The following is a 21910-nucleotide window of genomic DNA, read 5'->3' on the forward strand; positions in this document are numbered from 1 at the left end:
GAAAAGTATTTGTGTAACACCCACTATGGATGTAGTAAGAGTAGAGCCTTCACAATGAAAGGAAAATTTATGAAAATAAGTAGAGTGGCAACCAGATATTGTAGCTGCACAGAATGGCATTCTGCATTCGCTAACACTGGTCCTGTTAGATGGCCATATGCAGGTTATGTCGGAACAGAGCATGCTGGTCAAACAGGGAGAATAGATTTTGGGCGAAGGCTAACCCTTAGGAAAGCCAGTGCCAAACACCCATGTGAGAATGGGAATTGCAACCCATTAACGTTAATATTACTTGACCCAAAATTACTCGACAGTAGATACATGATATTAGGATCCTATCAGTCGGGCTCTGATAACCTGGGGGTGTTTAAGCTGACAGTGATTCCTAAGGCAAAACTTAAGCCAACCATTGTCATCCCAGACAACAGTAGTGTTGTGACTGGACCTCCCACGGAAACGCCTGAACTGATAAAGACAATAAACATAACTGACCTAAAAGACACATTCTCAGTAGAGACAGGTTTTGAGGATGAAAATCAGTGGTTAAATTGGATTATGTACACAGCTCGTGCTGCTGGTAAGACTAATTGCTATGCTTGCTCCTCAGCTAGACCACACCTGGGTACTGCACCTTTCCCATTAAATCGACATAATGATCTAGAAGGTCTAAAATGTGTGGTCTCCTTGTTCGGTGGCTCTCCAGGCTATGGGAACTGCACCACTGTGCACTACCTGTTCCCAGAAGTGAAGCAGAGGGTGGTACCCCCAGCATACATGCCCTACAAAGGGAACTACACCTGTTTTGCTAGGAACTCGGGGACCGTTGAGGTGGGTCGGCTGAAATGGTGTGGAGACACTGTGGACGTCGAAAACAACTCAGACGGGTTCAAGTCCGAGTGGTTCAGCGATCAGAGTGTTTCCCGAGCGGATGTATGGTGGCTATGTGATCTCAAAGTATTGAGATCTAAGCTTCCTAAGGATTGGAGCGGGAATTGTGCGATAGTGCAATTAGTGATGTCTTTGTATGTGCTCCCACTGGGTGGGGAGCCAGTGGGGAAGGACACAAACACACATGGCCGAGTTAAGCGAACAGTAGCGGGCCCATCAGGCTCCTTCGATCCAAAAATTTATATTGATTATATCGGAGTGCCCCGGGGGGTCCCTGATGAGTTTAAAGCAAGGGATCAAGTCGCAGCCGGCTTCGAAAGTTTGTTGTTTTGGTGGTCTACTATTAACAAAAATGTGGATTGGATAAATTACATTTACTATAACCAGCAACGTTTTGTCAACTATACAAGGGATGCAGTTAAAGGAATTCATGAACAACTGGATAAAACTAGCTTAATGGCATGGCAAAATAGGATAGCTTTAGATTTCCTATTAGCTGAAAAGGGCGGTGTGTGTAAGATGTTTGGGGAACAGTGTTGCACATTTATTCCTAACAATACAGCCCCTGATGGGACAATAACTAGGGCTCTTGAGGGTCTGACCTCCTTAAGTAATGAATTAGCTGAAAACAGTGGTATTGAGAATCCATTTAACACTTGGATGACCAAAATGTTTGGTCAGTACAAAGCCTTATTTTTAAGTATAATGACCTCAATTTGCTGTGCTTTGGCTCTGCTCGTGCTGTGCGGCTGCTGCTGCATTCCGTGCATTAGATCTCTTTTTACCAGGCTAATTGAGACTGCTATCTCCAAGGGGGGAGAACCGAAGTCCCAGTTTTTCCAACAGCATACTCCATTGTTAGGACCACAAGACATTGAAAATGAAGAAGAAGTTGAATTGGAGGAAGTTTGAAGTGGAGGTTAAAAAAAAAAAAATTTTGTGTTTCTTCTATTATTGCTTAACCCTGTGTACTAATTTGTTGTTTTTTGTTAATCCCTTTCACTGTGTCCAGAGTGGTGAAAATAGCGTTTTGTATCTCAATCGGACAATTCCGGGTTGCGAGGACCTGACTACTCCACAGTTGGCTAATGCCGATCCTTCTCCCGTTCTATTTTATGTTTCATTCTTATGTTTATCCTCATATACTACTGTAGCTTAGGTTGTTTTTATTCGGGCTTTTGTTACATAGTCACTGAGTGCTTTTCAGCCCGGTTTCCGTATAACGGGAAGCTGAATAGCACTATTTTTAGATTAATCTTTTAATTTTCATATTATATTAGGAAAATTGTATTTCTATGCATTCATCTGATTTGTAATTGTCCTAAAAGGACAATTAAGGGGGGAAATTGTTGGGTATTATCGATTATACATGTAATTTGTTTTAATAGATTTTATGTGTCTTTATTACTGCCCTATTGTAAGTTGAATTCTTACATGCAGAAGAAAGAGTGTCTGATTTTATGTAGACTGAACTCTGATCGACCTGAGACTTTGGATGACTTCTGCACCTGTTACGAGCTGACAAGAATAACTTAACCTTTAAGGGTGTCTGAAGAACAGGACGTGTGTGGGTGTTTATTCTCTTGACTTTGCAATGAGTGAAGCAAAGATATCTAAAAACAGAAAACCACAAACTTTGTATTGACTGCTGTGTACGTGCATAAGTTCAATATTTTAAAGAAACTGTCTTGATGTTTATTGGCAATACTGTAAGAGAAGGCGGAGTCAAGATTAAGAAAAACAACGAGACACGAGGAAAAGGCGGGCTTTTGCGATACATCAGCCGCTGGGGTGTGTGTGTACAAAGCTACCTGAGCTCAGAATATACTTTTACCAATATATGTATTTTGATACTTAATAAATTGTATTCTTGACAAATGAGTATTTATTCTTTTCCTGGATAAAAGAACACGATTATTTTCAACAATTTGTAGTTCTAAACATATTTAGGGTGGTTTTTTTTACCCACTTTTTGTCTTTCCCACGATGTTATTCCTCTTCTACAGCGTCAACTACATGCAAATGGATCATATGCAAATTAGGCAATGACGTCATTTAGCGACTCCTAGCGACTTTTAGGACAGCCAATAGCTACTTTCCTTACTGAGGAGTTGGCAACACTGGTTCGGAGACGAGTCGTTCTGCGGTTAGTTTTGTATATGAGACTCGCCTTATAGTCCAAGCATGGGAGTTCGGGTTCTGGAACTAGGCGGTCTAAAGTGCTGTAACGCTCATTGAAGTCCTGACTAAACAGTTAAAGTGACTTTACCCTGTCGGGTGTCTTTATTCCCACACCTCCACCACCGCACAGCAAAAGACCCATGCATCCCCACCGGACAGCGGCTAGGTGAGCCGACCCTTGTTCAAGAAAGGTGGACCATCTTTTTGCATGCACAGTACGCGGTCTGTGCTTCATCTTCCCGCGAGGGGTGAAGACTCAGAACGCTGCAGCCTGAGAGCCTGGGGAGAGCTGATTTCTTTGCAACTTTTAAATAAACCTCTTAATTATAATATGAGTGTGTAGACCTGATCAATTACCTAGAAAAGATCCATCAGATACAACACCCTCTACGGTAGCAAGTGGCTAATGCTAGTGGTAAAGTGCCGCGATAGCGAAAGTAAAAACACGACAATATTTTCGTTAAGTAAAATATAAAAAATAACTAAAAGACAATGAAATATCAGAATATATGTAATCACAATACACAGTGAGTGCACAGCAAGGGATTCTGTGTAACCTGCAGGGGAATATGTGTAACCTGCTTAACGTTACTAGACCTATATATATATATATATATATATATATATATATATATATATATATATATATATATATATATAAATTTTTTTGCACTGGGGCCCATGAGCTCCTAGTTACGCCACTGAACTCTGTTGTCTTGCGTTGTGTACTGATTTTATGAAAACTATACGTGGGGGCCCACAACCAGCCGTAGCCCCTGGGCCCACCGGCAGGTTAAATCGCCTCTGCCTTAGCGCTATGTTTTCATATATTTTCGCACCCCCTTTACAGACCCATGCTCGTCCCTTTTAGTCTGTTAAATCAAGCATATCCAGAAGCATATACATTGAAAAAGTATTCAGACCCCTTGAGCTTTTGCAAACTTTATTATATTGCGGATTTAATTTGGAAAATATATAATTGCCATTTGTACCCAACAACCAATCAATCTCACATAATGACTAGATGAAAGCATGAGATAAGGCTTAATTGTATTGTGTCATTATGGTGGTAAAAAGTTAACTGTTGCCCCAGTGTGAGCTGGTTTTCTGGATGTTCCAACTCTTCGAAGATCCACAACTAGGACAAGCTTATACCATTTTAGACATCAGATATCACTTTAAGATATCATGACTTTTTTGTGTAAAATAGACCTAGGTGCACACTATTCCAAACTACTTCCAATCAGTCCAATAAACACTAGACACATCTCAAAGATAGTTGATGAGAACAGGATACACCTGGCATGGCTCCCTGTGTCAACTCTTTTTTTCTTCTCCCTATGCTCTCCAGAAAGAAAATAATTCTTAAAAAAGTTTCTGTAAAACTAATTAACAAAAGTAGCATTTTACCATTAACATGTGACACAACACTTTAGGAAAGTTCTCTTATGTTTGTCTCATCTTAAAACCTTAATTGTACAATTATGCTACAGGTTTGTAGATTAGTTTATGTAAAGAATGTAACAAATATTTAATGTTGCTTTATTTCTCATTACAAAGTTTATCAACAGTACATACCTGTACCAGTGATTTTAATTTATGATTATTGATTATAATTATATGATTATTTTTTACATATGCTTTGGCATTTCTGTTGTAGTGTGTGTATTTTCTGACCTCTTTGGAGTCCTGAAGCATGGATATCAGGTCCAAAACTTGAGACAAATCATCACCAGCCATCTGCATTAGTCCCTCTACCTCTTTCTGCTTGGTCCTTACATCAATCATATTTTGCTAGGAAGAACAAAAAGAAAGTTCCAGAGCAAAGTCAATTGCAAGAGTATGTCTGTGCAAATTGTGTTTGCATGTCTGCATATGCATGTGTACAGTGTATCACAAAAGTGAGTACACCCCTCACATTTCTGCAAATATTTCATTATATCTTTTCGTGGGACAACACTATAGACATGAAACTTGGATATAACTTAGAGTAGTCAGTGTACAGCTTGTATAGCAGTGTAGATTTACTGTCTTCTGAAAATAACTCAACACACAGCCATTAATGTCTAAATAGCTGCAACATAAGTGAGTACACCCCACAGTGAACATGTCCAGATTGTGCCCAAAGTGTCAATATTTTGTGTGACCACCATTATTATCCAGCACTGCCTTAACCCTCCTGGGCATGGAATTCACCAGAGCTGCACAGGTTGCTACTGGAATCCTCTTCCACTCCTCCATGATGACATCACGGAGCTGGTGGATGTTAGACACCTTGAACTCCTCCACCTTCCACTTGAGGATGCGCCACAGGTGCTCAATTGGGTTTAGTCCATCACCTTTACCTTCAGCTTCCTCAGCAAAGCAGTTGTCATCTTGGAGGTTGTGTTTGGGGTCGTTATCGTGTTGGAAAACTGCCATGAGGCCCAGTTTTCGAAGGGAGGGGATCATGCTCTGTTTCAGAATGTCACAGTACATGTTGGAATTCATGTTTCCCTCAATGAACCGCAGCTCCCCAGTGCCAGCAACACTCATGCAGCCCAAGACCATGATGCTACCACCACCATGCTTGACTGTAGGCAAGATACGGTTGTCTTGGTACTTCTCACCAGGGCGCCGCCACACATGCTGGACACCATCTGAGCCAAACAAGTTTATCTTGGTCTCGTCAGACCACAGGGCATTCCAGTAATCCATGTTCTTGGACTGCTTGTCTTCAGCAAACTGTTTGTGGGCTTTCTTGTGCGTCAGCTTCCTTCTGGGATGACGACCATGCAGACCGAGTTGATGCAGTGTGCGGCGTATGGTCTGAGCACTGACAGGCTGACCTCCCACGTCTTCAACCTCTGCAGCAATGCTGGCAGCACTCATGTGTCTATTTTTTAAAGCCAACCTCTGGATATGACGCCGAACACGTGGACTCGACTTCTTTGGTCGATCCTGGCGAAGCCTGTTCCGAGTGGAACCTGTCCTGGAAAACCGCTGTATGACCTTGGCCACCATGCTGTAGCTCAGTTTCAGGGTGTTAGCAATCTTCTTATAGCCCAGGCCATCTTTGTGGAGAGCAACAATTCTATTTCTCACATCCTCAGAGAGTTCTTTGCCATGAGGTGCCATGTTGAATATCCAGTGGCCAGTATGAGAGAATTGTACCCAAAACACCAAATTTAACAGCCCTGCTCCCCATTTACACCTGGGACCTTGACACATGACACCAGGGAGGGACAACGACACATTTGGGCACAATTTGGACATGTTCACTGTGGGGTGTACTCACTTATGTTGCCAGCTATTTAGACATTAATGGCTGTGTGTTGAGTTATTTTCAGAAGACAGTAAATCTACACTGCTATACAAGCTGTACACTGACTACTCTAAGTTATATCCAAGTTTCATGTCTATAGTGTTGTCCCATGAAAAGATAAAATGAAATATTTGCAGAAATGTGAGGGGTGTACTCACTTTTGTGATACACTGTATATGTGTGTGTATGCATGTGCATGAGTCACCTTGTTTTGCTCTAAGCGTTTCTGGTTGATGTTGTTGGTCTCTGTGGTGAGTGCTGTTTTGCTGACAGCCTCATTGAGAAAATCTCTCATGTTCATAAGCTCCTCGTGAAACTTCTTCAGTTTTTCCTGAATAGACTTCACTGTATCTTGGTTCGCAGCCACACGATCGGCTATCTCTGTCTTTACCCTGTCCATCACTAAAAAGGGGAAAGCATAACAAGATGGAAAAAATGGTCAAACAAGAAGACAATCTAAATAAATCAGATAATGCATGAAATTGTAACTCTTTCAGTGCAATTTAATTCATACTAAAATATTCAATGTAATTTCTACAGTATATACTGCATTTGAAGCATCTGTGTAATTACCAAAAGCAATGTTTTCCCATTCTGAAAAATGGAAGGACTTGCTTGTTTGTAATCAGAATTGGTGGATTTATAGCCAAAATGCTTTAATTTTTAATAAGAGTCTTTTCCTAGACACATGTGCACACATGTAACACACATGTTACACATGCTCAAATTACTAGCATTTTCTACACTATAAACATATAGATAGATAGATAGATAGATAGATAGATAGATAGATAGATAGATAGATAGATAGATAGATAGATAGATAGATAGATAGATAGATACTTTATTAATCCCGAAGGAAATTAAGACATCTGGACCAAAATGGAAGTAAAAGAGTTTGTGCTAAAGAGTTTCAAAGATTTTTAATTTAGAGGACGTTGAGTTACAAGGTACTACTGTAGTACAGATAAAATGCTGAAGAAAGCACTCAGATGAGAGTTTGAGTCTGAGTGGTACCACTGGCCTGGATAGGCTCTTAACAAACACATCTGAATGTGTCTGAGAGAGAAAAGGACATAGAAATTCACTTTCTTGCTACTGCAACAGTAACTCTTACTCTAAACCTGCACCCTAAGACTAAAACACCCACTATAATGCTGGATTTAACCATTAAACTGTGCACTACTAACAGATTTTATTGCAATGGATGATTCATTTGGTAATAAATCCGTTTAAACTATGTTTGTTGTGTCTTCTTCATTCCTGAGTTTTATTTTAACAAGCCCACCTGCCATAAAACTCGGTGGCATGGTTCGGTTACGGAATCATGGCATTTTGCCTTCCCAAATTTGGCTGGCAGATGGGGCATGGAGGCACAGATAATTGACATGTCAGTTCCTCTTAATTAAAAGTCAGCTGCACCTCATTGAGTGTTAATTAGTTTGATTAGTATCCCTCTTCTAACTTTTGAAGAGTCCGGCCTTGTGCAAGCTCCTTCCATTTAATAATGATTGAGGCCCTGGAAACAAATAAAGCCTTAGAAATTGTTTGACAGAATTGCCACATTGCCACAATGTCAGCCATGTGGAGATCCACAGACATCATGTCAGACTTCATGTCTTGGTTTTTGTCCTGACAATGCAGTGTAAAATTTTGGGCCCTTATAGACCACCAAATTATGTCCACTCAATTTAAATAGCGACAGGTGGACTGCAATGATAAGTAAATTCTAAACACATCTCAAAGATAGTTAATGCAAACCAATGCTGACCATAACCTATAGTGTCTAGAGCATGGCTTCCTGTGTCTAATCTTAAATAACTTTTTTCTACTACTTACGCTCTGCAGAAAGAAAATAACTTCATGGTACTCTTCTAAAAAAACAACAAAAAAACAATACTCACAGTTCTTGGCTTCATTGAGCTCATTCTCTGCTAATGTCTTCTGATAGTGGGCGCTTTGAAAGCGCATGTCCCTCAACATATCCGATACCTCAGTCAGCATCTGGGACAAAATGGTTTCATCTATTTCTTTAGAGCCGTTTTGTGCTGCCTTTTTCACCAGCTGTAACAAGGCTGCCCACACAGAGAGACAACAGAGTTTTAACAAACACATTATAAGAGTGTTTTAAACAAGACAATGACCATTTTAAGATTCCTAATTTCCAACCTTTTATATCTTTAATGCTGCCTTTAATAACATCCAACAGGCTTTGAGCTCTCTTGTGTGTGGTTTGGGTGCTGTCTTGAAGTTCATCTACTTTTACAGCTGATGTTGATGCCTGAAAGACACACACACACACACAATTTTTTCTGTAATTTTAGCTTGGAATTGTATATTATTGTGCTGAGTCAGCTAGCTCGCTATGCCACCAATGTAAACCGTCCCCATCTTGAAATTCCCAGAGTGCACTGCTGCTTATTAAGTAGATGAGGGGCATGGTCTTCCCAGAAGGCAGCATGCCACCAGTTAAAATGGTGGCATAAGAATAAAGATAATTCACTCTATGTGTGTGTGATTGGGTAAAAACGACTCAAACCAGTGTAATCTGTGAGATAAAACGAATCGATTTGTGTACGTATTTCACTTGTGTTTGTGTGTTTGATTACCCTAGCATTTGCTTACCATTTTTTCTGTATCATCAACCTTAAAAGGAGGTATTCTGTCCTTTTTCCTGCCCACTGATATGAGTAAGTGAATGAGTTTTAATAAACTCAGCAAAATTATTGTTATTGATGCATTGCTGACTGTGTCAACGCCACGTTATGTTACATTACATGCTCAGTTGGTGCAGCAGTAAAGTACACTACCCTACTACTGCTGAGATACTGCTGGAATCTGGGTTTAAATCTCAGCAGTGCTATTGGCCAATCCGGTATTTTCACAGACGCTCTTGGCTTATATCTAAGGGAGGGGGCTGGCTGAAACACCCCAGCCATTAAGAGGTGCACTTTTTAGCGCCAGTCCCAAGCCAAATAAAAATTGAAGGGTTGCATCAGGCAGGGCATCCGCTATACAAAAACTGTGCAGAGTCTGGTATACTGACTATCAACAGGGCAGTTCAGTGAGTGTTCATATTTACATGGTGTTTGCTATGGTTATGCTTCATTATAATTATGCACAATGCTGCATTCATTTCATTTTCTTTTTTTTTTTACCACTGCTCTATCCTGGTCAGGGTCTATGTGGGTAAGGCTTCCCCAGAATCACAGGGAACAATGCAGTTACACAACCCAGAAAGGATGCTAATTCATTGCAAGACCTAATTAGGATGTGTGCCCAAATAAGTATGAATAGCATTAGGGTGGCATAACTGTTTATTACACAAGCCTACCACTGCTGAGATCTGGCCGGGTGTCTACCCAGATATGTTTGGCTATGTCTAAGAAGGGGGTGGCCAAAGCCCTGCAATGCGCAATGTATTCCTACTTTGCGCCCAGTGTTTCATGGTGGAAGTAGACCCATCACGGCTCCAACAGAAAATAAAAACGAAAATTTATTTACATGACAAATAAAAATGAAAATTTATTTACATGACAAAATTTACAGTGATTGGTTTATGAAAGAAAGCCTGTGGGTGCAGCCTGCACTTGTTTTGTCCCCGGTTTAATGCCATTTAAATCAAAAGTCAGTTTATCCAGTCAGGTCTACCTTTTTCTCTAGCTCAGAGATATCTGAGTCAAATGTCTGCAGCTCTTTGTCTAGCAAATCTGCCTGGTCATAGCTTCCAACCAAGGTGCCATTGTAGTTACTTATGGAATCCTGAAAAAGCACAAATAGATATAGTTAAAAACCCTTATTGCATACACAGAAGCTGGGTGCAAAGGTTTGACAAAAAATGCTCTTGCATGTTATTCCTGCCAGTGTGTGGGTGTGTGTCAAAGAGAGAGACTCACAGCAATCTCCTCCATAGACTTGTTAAGGTTGTGCAGCTGTGCCCACACAAGGGCACTGGCACTAATGTTCTTTAATTGTTGATCCACAGAGAGGAAGGCTTTTTCTGTCTTGTTCAGATCCTGCAGAAGCACTACCACGCAGCTGTCACATGCTAAACACACACACACAAACCAACAACTCAGACAAGCGTACTATAGCTGATATTATATTTCTTGTATGATGATTGCATTTTGTAAGCGGTAAACTGGGTTAGTACTGGAATGTGTTACGGCTAATGTATTTACACCAATATGAAGAAAACATGATTGTGTGACTCAGGGCTTGGTCCGGTCAGGATTTCCCCTGGCGTGTGATGCCAGCATACATCTCTGTTTGGGAATTCACTTAGTTTCATGGCACTTTTGAAGAACACCCTGGGAGAGCGGCATGTGATTGCCCCAGAGGGGGCGGGACATCCCATTTTTCGGCATTCTGCATGTAAATCTTCATCATGCGCAGTTGGTGGGGTTTGGGTGCTGCTCATGCATTGCCATCCCAGCTTGTTCTGAGGGTTCCCTACCTTTTCTTTTTTTCCAGGTGCCCTGTCATATTGTGACCACCAGTTCTTACTTCTGCACTATCCCTGTTCTATCCACTTTCTCTGATGCGGGCTGCAGATGTTTTCGTCTCTTTCATTTGTTAATTTGTTTCCTACCCTAGTTAAGCATCCTAAGCATATTTTCTTTTCATTCTTGATGGTGCAGGACTTTATTTCACGCTTCAGTAGCGGGGCACAACTCTTCCTAGTAGAAAGGTGTTTTTTACAGCTACGCAAGATGTTTTATGATCAATATCTAAAATAAATTTTCTACAACTACTTTAAAACATTGCCACAATGAAAATCAGTGAGCTTCAGCAGTGACAGATATGAGGTAGTAACACTGGGCACAGCAAATTGTTTAAAATGATTCAACATTTCCTCATGCCAGATCAAAAACTTTACAGTCACCACGTTATGTAATTTATGGCAATGTGTGTGTGTGTGTGTGTGAGTGAATACTGACATTCACAGTGGGCATTAGATCCTTTAGTCACAAGTACGCTGTGTTGATTAGTGCAACGGTCACACTGTTTCCCTGTCAAACCATCTGGACAGCGGCACTCTCCGGTACGTGGGTCACAGTGTCCTCCCCTACACTCACATTCTGCAAGGCAAGCAGCAGAAAAACGGTCATCTCTAAATATCTAATTCTTATTGAAAATGAACAGCTAACAGTGCACGAATGACTAAATAATGTATGCAATAATATTTTTAATTAATTAATGACAGAACTATTACATGTTAAAACAGTAAAGCTATTTGGTGTCAGAATGGAGTCTGCATGTTAAACTCTGCACATGTGGATCTCTGTGTAACATTATTTTTTATACAAAACTAATATGGATATTTTGCATCATGTATGAAGAATTAAATAATGACTTAGTATCTTAAAATAATGATTTAGTATCTCAAAGTAATGAGGCTTGTTATTTAGCCAGATATACATTGGGGGAAATAAGTATTTGATCCCCTGCTGATTTTGTAAGTTTACCCCCTTACAAAGACTTGAACAGTCTATAATTTTTATGGAAGGTTTATTTTAACAGAGAGAGACAGAGTATCAACAAAAAATCCAGAAAAAAAACATTAAATAAAAGTTATAAATTAATTTGTATTTAATTAAGGGAAATAAGTATTTGATCCTCTACCAACCAGCAAGAATTCTGACCCCCACAGACATGTGCCCATGAGGCACACAAATTAGTCCTGTCCCTGTATAAAAGACTCCTGTCACAGAATCAGTTTCTTCCGTTCAAATCTCTCGACCACCATGGGCAAGACCAAAGAGCTATCAAAGGACGTCAGGGACAAGATTGTAGACCTGCACAAGGCTGGAATGGGCTACAAGACCATCAGCAAGAAGCTTGGTGAGAAAGAGACCACTGTTGGTGCGATCATTTGAAAATGGAAGAAATACAAGATCACAGTCAATCACCCTCACTCTGGAGCTCCATGCAAGATCTCACCTGGTGGGGTAAGAATGATTCTGAGAAAGGTGAGGTCAGTCCAGAATTACACGGGAGGAGCTTGTCAATGATCTCAAGGGAGCTGGGAGCAGAGAAATGCTGGATATGACCCCAAGAACACCATCCCCACCGGGCATTTCTTTGCCTCCAAACACGGCGAGTGGAGTTGATGCCAAAGAGCTCAATTTTGGTCTCATCTGACCATATCACATTCTCCCAAGCTTTCTCTGAATCATTCAGGTGTTCATTGGCAAACTTCAGACGGGCCTGTACATGAGCCTTCTTGAGCAAAGGGACTTTGCGGGCACTGCAGGATCTCAATCCATTACGGCGAAGTGTGTTACTAATGGTTTTCTTGGTGACTGTGCTCCCAGCTCCCTTGAGATCATTGACAAGCTCCTCCCGTGTAATTCTGGACTTACCTTACCTTTCTCAGAATCATTCTTACCCCACCAGGTGAGATCTTGCATGGAGCTCCAGAGTGAGGGTGATTGACTGTGATCTTGTATTTCTTCCATTTTCGAATTATCGCACCAACAGTGGTCTCTTTCTCACCAAGCTTCTTGCTGATGGTCTTGTAGCCCATTCCAGCCTTGTGCAGGTCTACAATCTTGTCCCTGACGTCCTTTGATAGCTCTTTGGTCTTGCCCATGGTGGTTGAGAGATTTGAATGGAAGAAACTGATTCTGTGACAGGAGTCTTTTATACAGGGACAGGACTAATTTGTGTGCCTCATGGGCACATGTCTGTGGGGGTCAGAATTCTTGCTGGTTGGTAGGGGATCAAATACTTATTTCCCTTAATTAAATACAAATTAATTTATAACTTTTATTTAATTTTTTTTTTCTGGATTTTTTGTTGATATTTTGTCTCTCTCTGTTAAAATAAACCTTCCATAAAAATTATAGACTGTTCAAGTCTGTAAGGGGGTAAAGTTACTGTATGTTGTAACATTAATTTGACATATATTTGACATTAAGCCTCATAGCTCTCACCTCAATGAGTTCAGTACCTGCATTACTCAACAACTGATTTTAAAATCTGCCTGGCAGAAAACTTACTTTTGCAGCCTTTAGGACCATAGTCCCAGAATCCAGTACTACATTGGCGACAACTGGGCCCACTCACACCTGGTTGGCATGCACATGCCCCGCTGACCGGGTCACATGGCTGGACCAGAGCAGCAACTGCTTCACAGTCACATCCACGACAGCCATGACAGGACTCAAATCCAAATTTGCCATGCTAAAATAATAAAATAATATCAACAACAATGACCAGAGCCTACTATTGCTTACCCAAGTTAAACTAGTAAAACAGCTGGCATACCTCACAGCGATCACAGTGAACACCGGTAACACCTTGTTTACAGAGACACCGACCGGTGTGAGGATCACATGAAGCCATGCCACATGGAGAACAGTTACATTCTGAATAATACAGTAATGAAAACAGGGTTTGAGACTGATTGATTATTTTTTTCAAAACAAATTAACATAATTAACCAGGTGCAAGTAATTTTAATGTCTTTTTTCAGATTCCTTAATGCTTTAGAAATATTGTATTGGTAACATTTCTTACTGGTGCAGTTCTTGGCAGTGATGGCATCCCCATAGAAGCCTGGGGCGCAGATCTCACAGTGGGGACCTGCTGTGTTGTACATGCAGCCCTGGCATTCTCCCGTCAAGGGGTGGCAGTCACTGAACAGCATGTTGGGGTCTAAGTTGCCATTGCAATTGCATAGCTGGCACTTGCTTCCAATCACCATGGGATTGCCATAGTAACCAGGGGCACACCTACAGCAGCATAAAAAGTTACATATATTAACAACAACGTTTAGTTGTGAGGTTTTTTTTAGCTAAGCTACAGCTGATCATCTTAATTATAACAACAATCAAACACATTCTGAGTTTACTAAAGTCATTATTGTTATTATGGTATTAGTTTACACACTGACTTAACAATCTATAAGAAAACAATATAGATGTCTTAAGCTAACAACTTCTTGTTATGTCTTTAATAAAATGTCAGGTATTAGATACAACCTCAAATCAGAAAACAGGACACATAGAAACCCTGAGCAGGAGAAAGCCATGGTAAAAATGAAATTTATATAAAAATATGGGTATAGCAGAAGCAGTTCAGCCCTGACAGACCCTGTACCTGCTAAAATAACTACTGTACAGGGTTTTGGAAACCCACGCAGGCACGGGGAGAACATGCAAACTCCACACAGAAAGAACCCGGACACTCCATGATGTTGTGGACGAACCCAGGACCTTCTTGCTGTGAGGCGACAGTGCACCGTGCCGCCCTTAAAGCAGGGGAACAGTTTACAGATCCAAACTATCTTTATAGACCCTGGCACTCGTTTTTTGTTTTTTTCTTGACTGGCTCAGTAGCAACGCGATTGGCTTGTAGCTCACTGCCTTCTCCTCTTGATCTTTCTCCCGTTTGCTATTGAAGATTGCACACCTTTTCAGTTGTTTCTGTAGCCACTGTCTCAGTCTGTCGTTTTTTCTTGGCAGTTGACCTATTCATTTTTCAGCTCCGATATATACAGTGCTGGCCAAAAGTATTGGCACCCCTGCAATTCTGTCAGATAATACTCAATTTCTTCCAGAAAATGATTGCAATCACAAATGCTTTGGTATTAATATCTTCATTTATTTTGCTTGCAATGAAAAAACACAAAAGAGAATGAAAAAAAAGTCAAATCAATTATCATTTTACACAAAACTCCAAAAATGGGCCGGACAAAAGTATTGGCACCCTCAGCCTAATACTTGGTAGCACAACCTTTAGACAAAATAACTGCGAACAACCGCTTCCGGTAACCATCAATGAGTGTCTTACAATGCCCTGCTGGAATTTTAGACCATTCTTCTTTGGCAAACTGCTCCAGGTCCCTGAGATTTGAAGGGTGCCTTCTCCAAACTGCCATTTTGAGATCTCTCCACAGGTGTTCTATGGGATTCAGGTCTGGACTCATTGCTGGCCACTTTAGAAGTCTCCAGTGCTTTCTCTCAAACCATTTTCTAGTGCTTTTTGAAGTGTGTTTTGGGTCATTGTCCTGCTGGAAGACCCATGACCTCTGAGAGCGACCCAGCTTTCTCACACTGGGCCCTACATTATGCTGCAAAATTTGTTGGTAGTCTTCAGACTTCATAATGCCATGCACACGGTCAAGCAGTCCAGTGCCAGAGGCAGCAAAGCAACCCCAAAACATCAGGGAACCTCCGCCATGTTTGACTGTAGGGACCGTGTTCTTTCTTTGAAGGCCTTGTTTTTTTTCCTGTAAACTCTATGTTGATGCCTTTTCCCAAAAAGCTCTACTTTTGTCTCATCTGACCAGAGAACATTCTTCCAAAATGTTTTTGGCTTTCTCAGGTAAGTTTTGGCAAACTCCAGCCTGGCTTTTTTATGTCTCTGGGTCAGAAGTGGGGTCTTCCTGGGTATCCTACCATAGAGTCCCTTTTCATTCAGACGCCGACGGATAGTACGGGTTGACACTGTTGTACCCTCGGACTGCAGGGCAGCTTGAACTTGTTTGGATGTTAGTCGAGGTTCTTTATCCACCATCCGCACAATCTTTCGTTGAAATCTCTCGTCAATTTTTCTTTTCCGTCCACATCTAGGGAGGTTAGCCACAGTGCCATGGGCTTTAAACTTCTTGATGACACTGCGCACGGTAGACACAGGAACATTCAGGTCTTTGGAGATGGACTTGTAGCCTTGAGATTGCCCATGCTTCCTCACAATTTTGCTTCTCAAGTCCTCAGACAGTTCTTTGGTCTTCTTTCTTTTCTCCATGCTCAATGTGGTACACACAAGGACACAGGACAGAGGTTGAGTCAACTTTAATCCATTTTAACTGGCTGCAAGTGTGATTTAGTTATTGCCACCACCTGTTATGTGCCACAGGTAAGTAACAGGTGCTGTTAATTACACAAATTAGAGAAGCATCACATGATTTTTCAAAGGGTGCCAATACTTTTGTCCACCCCCTTTTTTATGTTTGGTGTGGAATTATATCCAATTTGGCTTTTTGACAATTCTTTTTGTGGTTTTCCATTGAAGACAAATTAAATGAACATTTTAATATCAAAGCATTTGTAATTGCAATCATTTTCTGCAAGAAATTGAGTATTATTTGACAGAATTGCAGGGGTGCCAATACTTTTGGCCAGCACTGTATATATTATTCTGAATAAAAGGTTTGAACAGCAGCAACTAGGCTCAACACAGATCTGAGCTGCAGCACTGTAATAAAGCCCGCAGGGGGCGTTCATGATGTGCCTGTTAAAAACAATCCTGTTTATGTGAGCCTGTTAAAAATATATTTATTTTAATTATTTATTTATTTTTGGGCGACCCATTTTTTTGGCTCACGACCCATCCAAGAGTTGCGACCCAGAGTTTGAAAAAAGACTATAATACGATTTAAGCACAATTCTGAATAAATTAACTCAAGATCTATTTGATCAGGTTTGTTTTAAATGGCAAGTAACAATAAATCTTTGTGTGATAAAGGCAGCTCTAGTAAACTAATTCACGTACACTGTGTCATAGCAACAGTAAATACTTACAAAAATACAGAAATTCCATTACAATTTTTAATGCAGTACATTATGCTCCCACCTCTCACACTTAGGTCCAGCATAGCCGGGCATGCACAGGCACTGCATTTGCTTGGGCTTCTCTACACAGCCAATGGCAAAACTGACCGAAACAAAAATGCAAAGAAAAAAATTAGAGGGATTCTTGTATTCAGTCTGCATATTTAGCTACATTTCACATACACCAGTAAGGGAGATGTTTGTTGTAGCAATATTTCAAATTTTTGGAAATAATTTCATTTCATCCCTATTAGTAATTATCATTGATTACATTTGGTTTTTGTGCTCATATAAATAGGACTATTTGACTGCACCATTTAAGAACCATTGAAAACCACATCTGCTATAAAATTAGAAGCTGCTGGAGCATTTGTGACCACGTCTGCAGTCAAGTGAGCGTTACATTTACAATGTCTTTGCACCAATAAAATAACAGTTGCCGAAATCATAAAAATTTTTGGACCTGAATATACATGTCCCTTACAAGTGTACATAACCCTTTAACTGAATAAACAAAAGAGAAAGAATACAGTAAAAAGAGAAAGTAAAACTGAATGAGAGAGATGGATAACGGCACTGACTTGTTTGATATCACTTGCAGTGGGCATGGGCAGCTAGAACAGGCCACAGCGTGGCCATCCACTGTGTTGTTGCTGTGGAAACCACCACGACACTTCTCACAATGGTCTCCAGCTGTATTGTGAAGGCAGTTCTGCAAGTGAGCAGGATAAAATATGAATTTGCAAACTCTGATGATTTTCTGAACATTTTATACCAACTGTTTTTCAACTGGAACAAATACACAACGTTCTGGACCTATTAGAGTTTTAGTTAGCTTTATCAGAACACACAATTAAACTCAGTGTCTTAACACAGCATATTTATTGACAAGATGTTGGGTCTGTTCGAAAACCTATTGAGCTCTCTACATAGACAGCATTTTACCTCCCAAAAAAGAAGGCTGTTCGAATTTTTAGATGCCTTAAATACTGCCTTAAATACTGACTTAAATACTGACTTAAATAGTGCCTTAATTTGAAGCAATAATCTGATTAAATAGCTAGGGAGCATCCGATGCTTTCTTAGTGATGAAAACAATCCCAGCATTCAGTGCAGCACAACAAATTACAAATATGGCGGAAAGATGCGAAGCAACGAAAGAAAGCTCTTCTCAAACGTAAATAACTCTTCATTGATTTTCAATTTGTATAAAGGTGTACAAGTGTCATTTATTTGCAAACTGTTTTCGGTAACCAGAAGAGGATGTTAGCTGTGACATATTTGCCATAATCGCTGTTTAGGTAGTGTCTGAATAATCTGCCTTAAAAGTTTGATGTCTTATTAGAATCCTCTTTACTTGCCAAGGTAGGCAGTAGGCAGCAAGGCAACTCACTAGGTTTTCGAACAGACTCGTTGACTAGGAATAAACATACCACACATATTCCAGATCCATCTAGGCACTGATCAGAATGTCCATTGCAGTTACAGGGAACACACTTGCCCAGGAACAGCCCCTTGGTGTCTCTGTAGTAGCCTGGTGCACAATTCTGATGATGCAAAAACAATTCAAAACATTTGCACTATTTTTCACAAATCCACCTTAACATGAGAACTGCATATATGATCAAATTACTGACATCAGATCAAGCTATTTTTTTTACTGATGTTGCCATGTTAAAAATTCCCTGTTTAAATGGTGCTTAATACATACCTGACATGAGTCTCCCTCATAATTGGCCGGGCACATGCAGATTTCCACATTGCTGGCATGACGAGTGGAAGTTTGGTGCTCAGCAGTTTCCAAAGTTGCAGCACGCAGCGAGACTGACTGAGCAGATAGAGAATGGAGGGCACGGATCTGCAAAGACTCCAGTGCCACCAGGACCATCATCAGCTCCTCACGAGATACTGAGTTTCCTGTCTGAGCATGGCGGAAACTCCCCTACAGAAAGACCAGACAAATCTGTTTACTTTTATTAGTGTTTTCAGTATTATTATAAAAATCCACCTTTTGCGTGTGTTTTGGGAGACTGGCGTACCCACAAGTAAACAGTGCAGGGATAACCATAATAATAAAAATTATTAATATTAAATGGTGTGGTAGTCTATTATGCTAACCCAAAATAGCTGAGATGCAGGTTTGAATCCCAGAGGTTCTATCAACCGACTGGGCATCTACACAGACATCATTGGCTATGTCTAAAGTGGGGATGAGCAAAGCCTTGTGACAGATTGCTACCCTGTCATGGTACTCCTGTCTTCTGCCAAGTGTTTTCTGGAACTGCCGCAACCCTGACCAGGATAAAATGTTTAATAAAAATGAAAAACTAAGATTTAAACAAAATAATAACATTATTCATATTATCAGTTCCCAGGCCCAGAAATATTTGGACAGTGACACAAGTTTTGGCATTTTAGCTGTTTACCAAAACATATTCAAGTTATATAATCAATATGGACTCAAAGTGCAGACTCTCAGCTTTAATTTGAGGGTATTCACATCCTAATTGGAGGAAGGGTTTAGGAATTACAGCTCTTTAATATGTAGCTCCCTCTTTTTCAAGGGACCAAAGGTTATTGGATAATTATCTCAAAAGCTATTTTATGGGTTGCATGGGTTATTCCCTCGTTAATCCATCATCAATTAAGCAGGTAAAAGGTCTGGAGTTGATTCCAGGTGCGGCATTTGCATTTGGAAGCTGCTGCTGTGAACCCACAGCATGCGGTCAATGGAGCTCTCAATGGAAGTGAAACAGACCATTATTAGGCTGAAAAAAAAAGAAAAAAAAAAGAAGAGATCCATCAGAGAGACAGCGGAAATGTTAGGAGTGGCCAAATCAACAGTTCGGTACATTCTGGGGGGAAAAGTCAAGTCAAGTCAAAAGAGTGCACTGGTGAGCTTGGGAGCTCAAAAAGGCCTGGACGTCCACGGAAGAGAACAGTGGTGGATGATTGCAGAATCCTTTCCATGGTGAAGAAAAACCTCTTCACAACATCCACCCAAGTGAAGAACACTCTTCAGGAAGTAGGTGTATCAGTATCTAAGTCTACCATAAAGAGAAGACTTCATAAGAGCAAATACAGAGGGTTCACCACAAGGTGCAAACCATTAATCAGCCTCAAAAATAGAAAGGCCAGATTAGACTTTGCCAAAAAACATCTAAAGAAGCCAGCCCAGTTCTGGAACAGCATTCTTTGGACAGATGAAACTAAGATCAACCTGTACCAGTATGATGGGAAGAAAAAAGTATGGAGAAGGCTTGGAACGGGTCATGATTCTCCACATAGTATTAAAAATGAACATTTTATTTATGGTAAAGTTAATTTGTCCAATTACTTTTGAGCCCCTGAAATGAGGAGGCTTTGTAGAAAAATGGTTGCAATTCCTAAACGTTTCATAGGATATTTTTGTTCAACCCCTTGAATTAAATTAAAGTCTACACTTCGATTGCATCTCAGTTGTTTAATTTCAAATCCAATGTGGTGGCATGCAGAGTCCAAATCATGAAGATTGTGTCACTGTCCAAATATTTATGGGCCTAACTGTATATTACATATATAATACACTGTGTTATAATACACATTGAAACACACACAAACACAAAATATCTTCATTCCATAGACAAAATACAAATGCACATTGTTGTTCTCATCAGCAACTGTTATGTTACACACTTTTATGATTACCTTTTATGATTAAAAGGCGTATTGTCAGATTATGCAAACTTTTTTTTGCTTTTTAGTGGGTTTGTGTAAATTTAAAATCTATATAAAATAACATTTAATAAAACGTTTTATTTCTCTAACCTCTACTAGGTGGACAACTCCTTCATGAGGATCTCTAGGTGAGGAATACTCTCTCTCCATGTAGACTAGAATCATCTGGTTTCCCTGCATCCAAAAAAACAGAGGAAGCTGGTAACATAGCACAACATAGCCATGCTTACACTAAAAAACCATTTACATAAAACCTTTAATGCTTATGCATTTTCAGAATGATGCAGAATGACACAGTACACTAATGATGTATTATAAAGCCACATGGATTTGTTTGGTATACTATCTTTAGGTCAGGGTTTTTCAAACTTTTTTTCAAGCTACCCACATATTGTCCATGAGTTTTACCGCAACCCAAGCAACACAAACAATGCATCAAAAACAAAACACAAAACGAAATATATGTATTTATTGAAAATGGTGGCAATCTGGTAGGGCTGCAACGATTAGTTGACGTCGATAACGTCGACTATAAAAATTTGTCGACGTGGAATTTCATTGTCGACGCGTCGTTATTGATGCAATACACTAAAGGAACTGCAGGGGGCGCAGCATCGCTTCCATGGCGCAGCGGGGAGTTTATGAAGACAGAGGCAAAGATAAAGAGACTGAAACTTTCTAAAGTATTTCAGCCAAAATAACCCAAAGAAACGAGCTGAACGCAGACACTACAAAGCAGAGTTATGGTTTCACGCCAGCACTCCGGTGAAACGCCTTGCAGCCGTGATGACCAGCGTTATTCCGGTAAGTTTTTACACCGCTTTGTGCTTTAACCAACGTAGTTAATGTTTGTTAATGCTAGAGTACTTGTCGGAAAACTATCTAAGAGATCGCTATTTTTCAGGTTTGTTTGCTAGCTAACTCATTAAGTGCAATAGTTAATCAGTCATTTATATGAGTAACATTATATAACTTAACGTTATAGCCTAACGTTACCCTGTCTCGTCTTCCATATTTTTTGCTCTCGTTAATGAGAGCATTCATTTTAAATAATAAGCCTCATCCACTTAATGCTAGCCAGTTAGCTCAGCAGATAATTCAGTTAAGGTATTTAACCTGTTATGGTTTAGTTGGCATAGCCAGTACACTATTTGTAATAAACTATGATATACTGTATAGCAGACCTGGGCATTGTACGCACCGTGGGCCACATCCGGCCCGCGAGACATCCCTAACCGGCCCGCATGAGGTTCGTGGC

The 21910-nt window shown here is 40.3% G+C and overlaps 1 protein-coding gene across 1 annotated transcript in view; it reads right to left on the reverse strand.

Annotated features, from left to right (window-relative positions):
• The window catches only part of lama5 (laminin, alpha 5), a 159378-nt gene that overhangs the window by 49781 nt on the left and 87687 nt on the right, over positions 1-21910 (reverse strand). Inside the window, exons 40-54 of the mRNA XM_063016164.1 lie at positions 20743-20826; positions 18647-18877; positions 18369-18482; positions 17517-17647; positions 16958-17038; positions 13898-14112; positions 13646-13746; positions 13378-13561; positions 11314-11454; positions 10270-10421; positions 10025-10135; positions 8543-8654; positions 8278-8448; positions 6579-6775; positions 4747-4863 (exon numbers count right to left, since the gene is read on the reverse strand). Of these exons, the coding sequence (XP_062872234.1) occupies positions 4747-4863; positions 6579-6775; positions 8278-8448; positions 8543-8654; positions 10025-10135; positions 10270-10421; positions 11314-11454; positions 13378-13561; positions 13646-13746; positions 13898-14112; positions 16958-17038; positions 17517-17647; positions 18369-18482; positions 18647-18877; positions 20743-20826 (2142 nt within the window). The remainder of the gene's footprint in view (positions 1-4746; positions 4864-6578; positions 6776-8277; positions 8449-8542; positions 8655-10024; positions 10136-10269; positions 10422-11313; positions 11455-13377; positions 13562-13645; positions 13747-13897; positions 14113-16957; positions 17039-17516; positions 17648-18368; positions 18483-18646; positions 18878-20742; positions 20827-21910) is intronic.

This window comes from Trichomycterus rosablanca, chromosome 19 (genome assembly GCF_030014385.1).
Source record: "Trichomycterus rosablanca isolate fTriRos1 chromosome 19, fTriRos1.hap1, whole genome shotgun sequence".
NCBI lineage: Eukaryota > Metazoa > Chordata > Actinopteri > Siluriformes > Trichomycteridae > Trichomycterus > Trichomycterus rosablanca.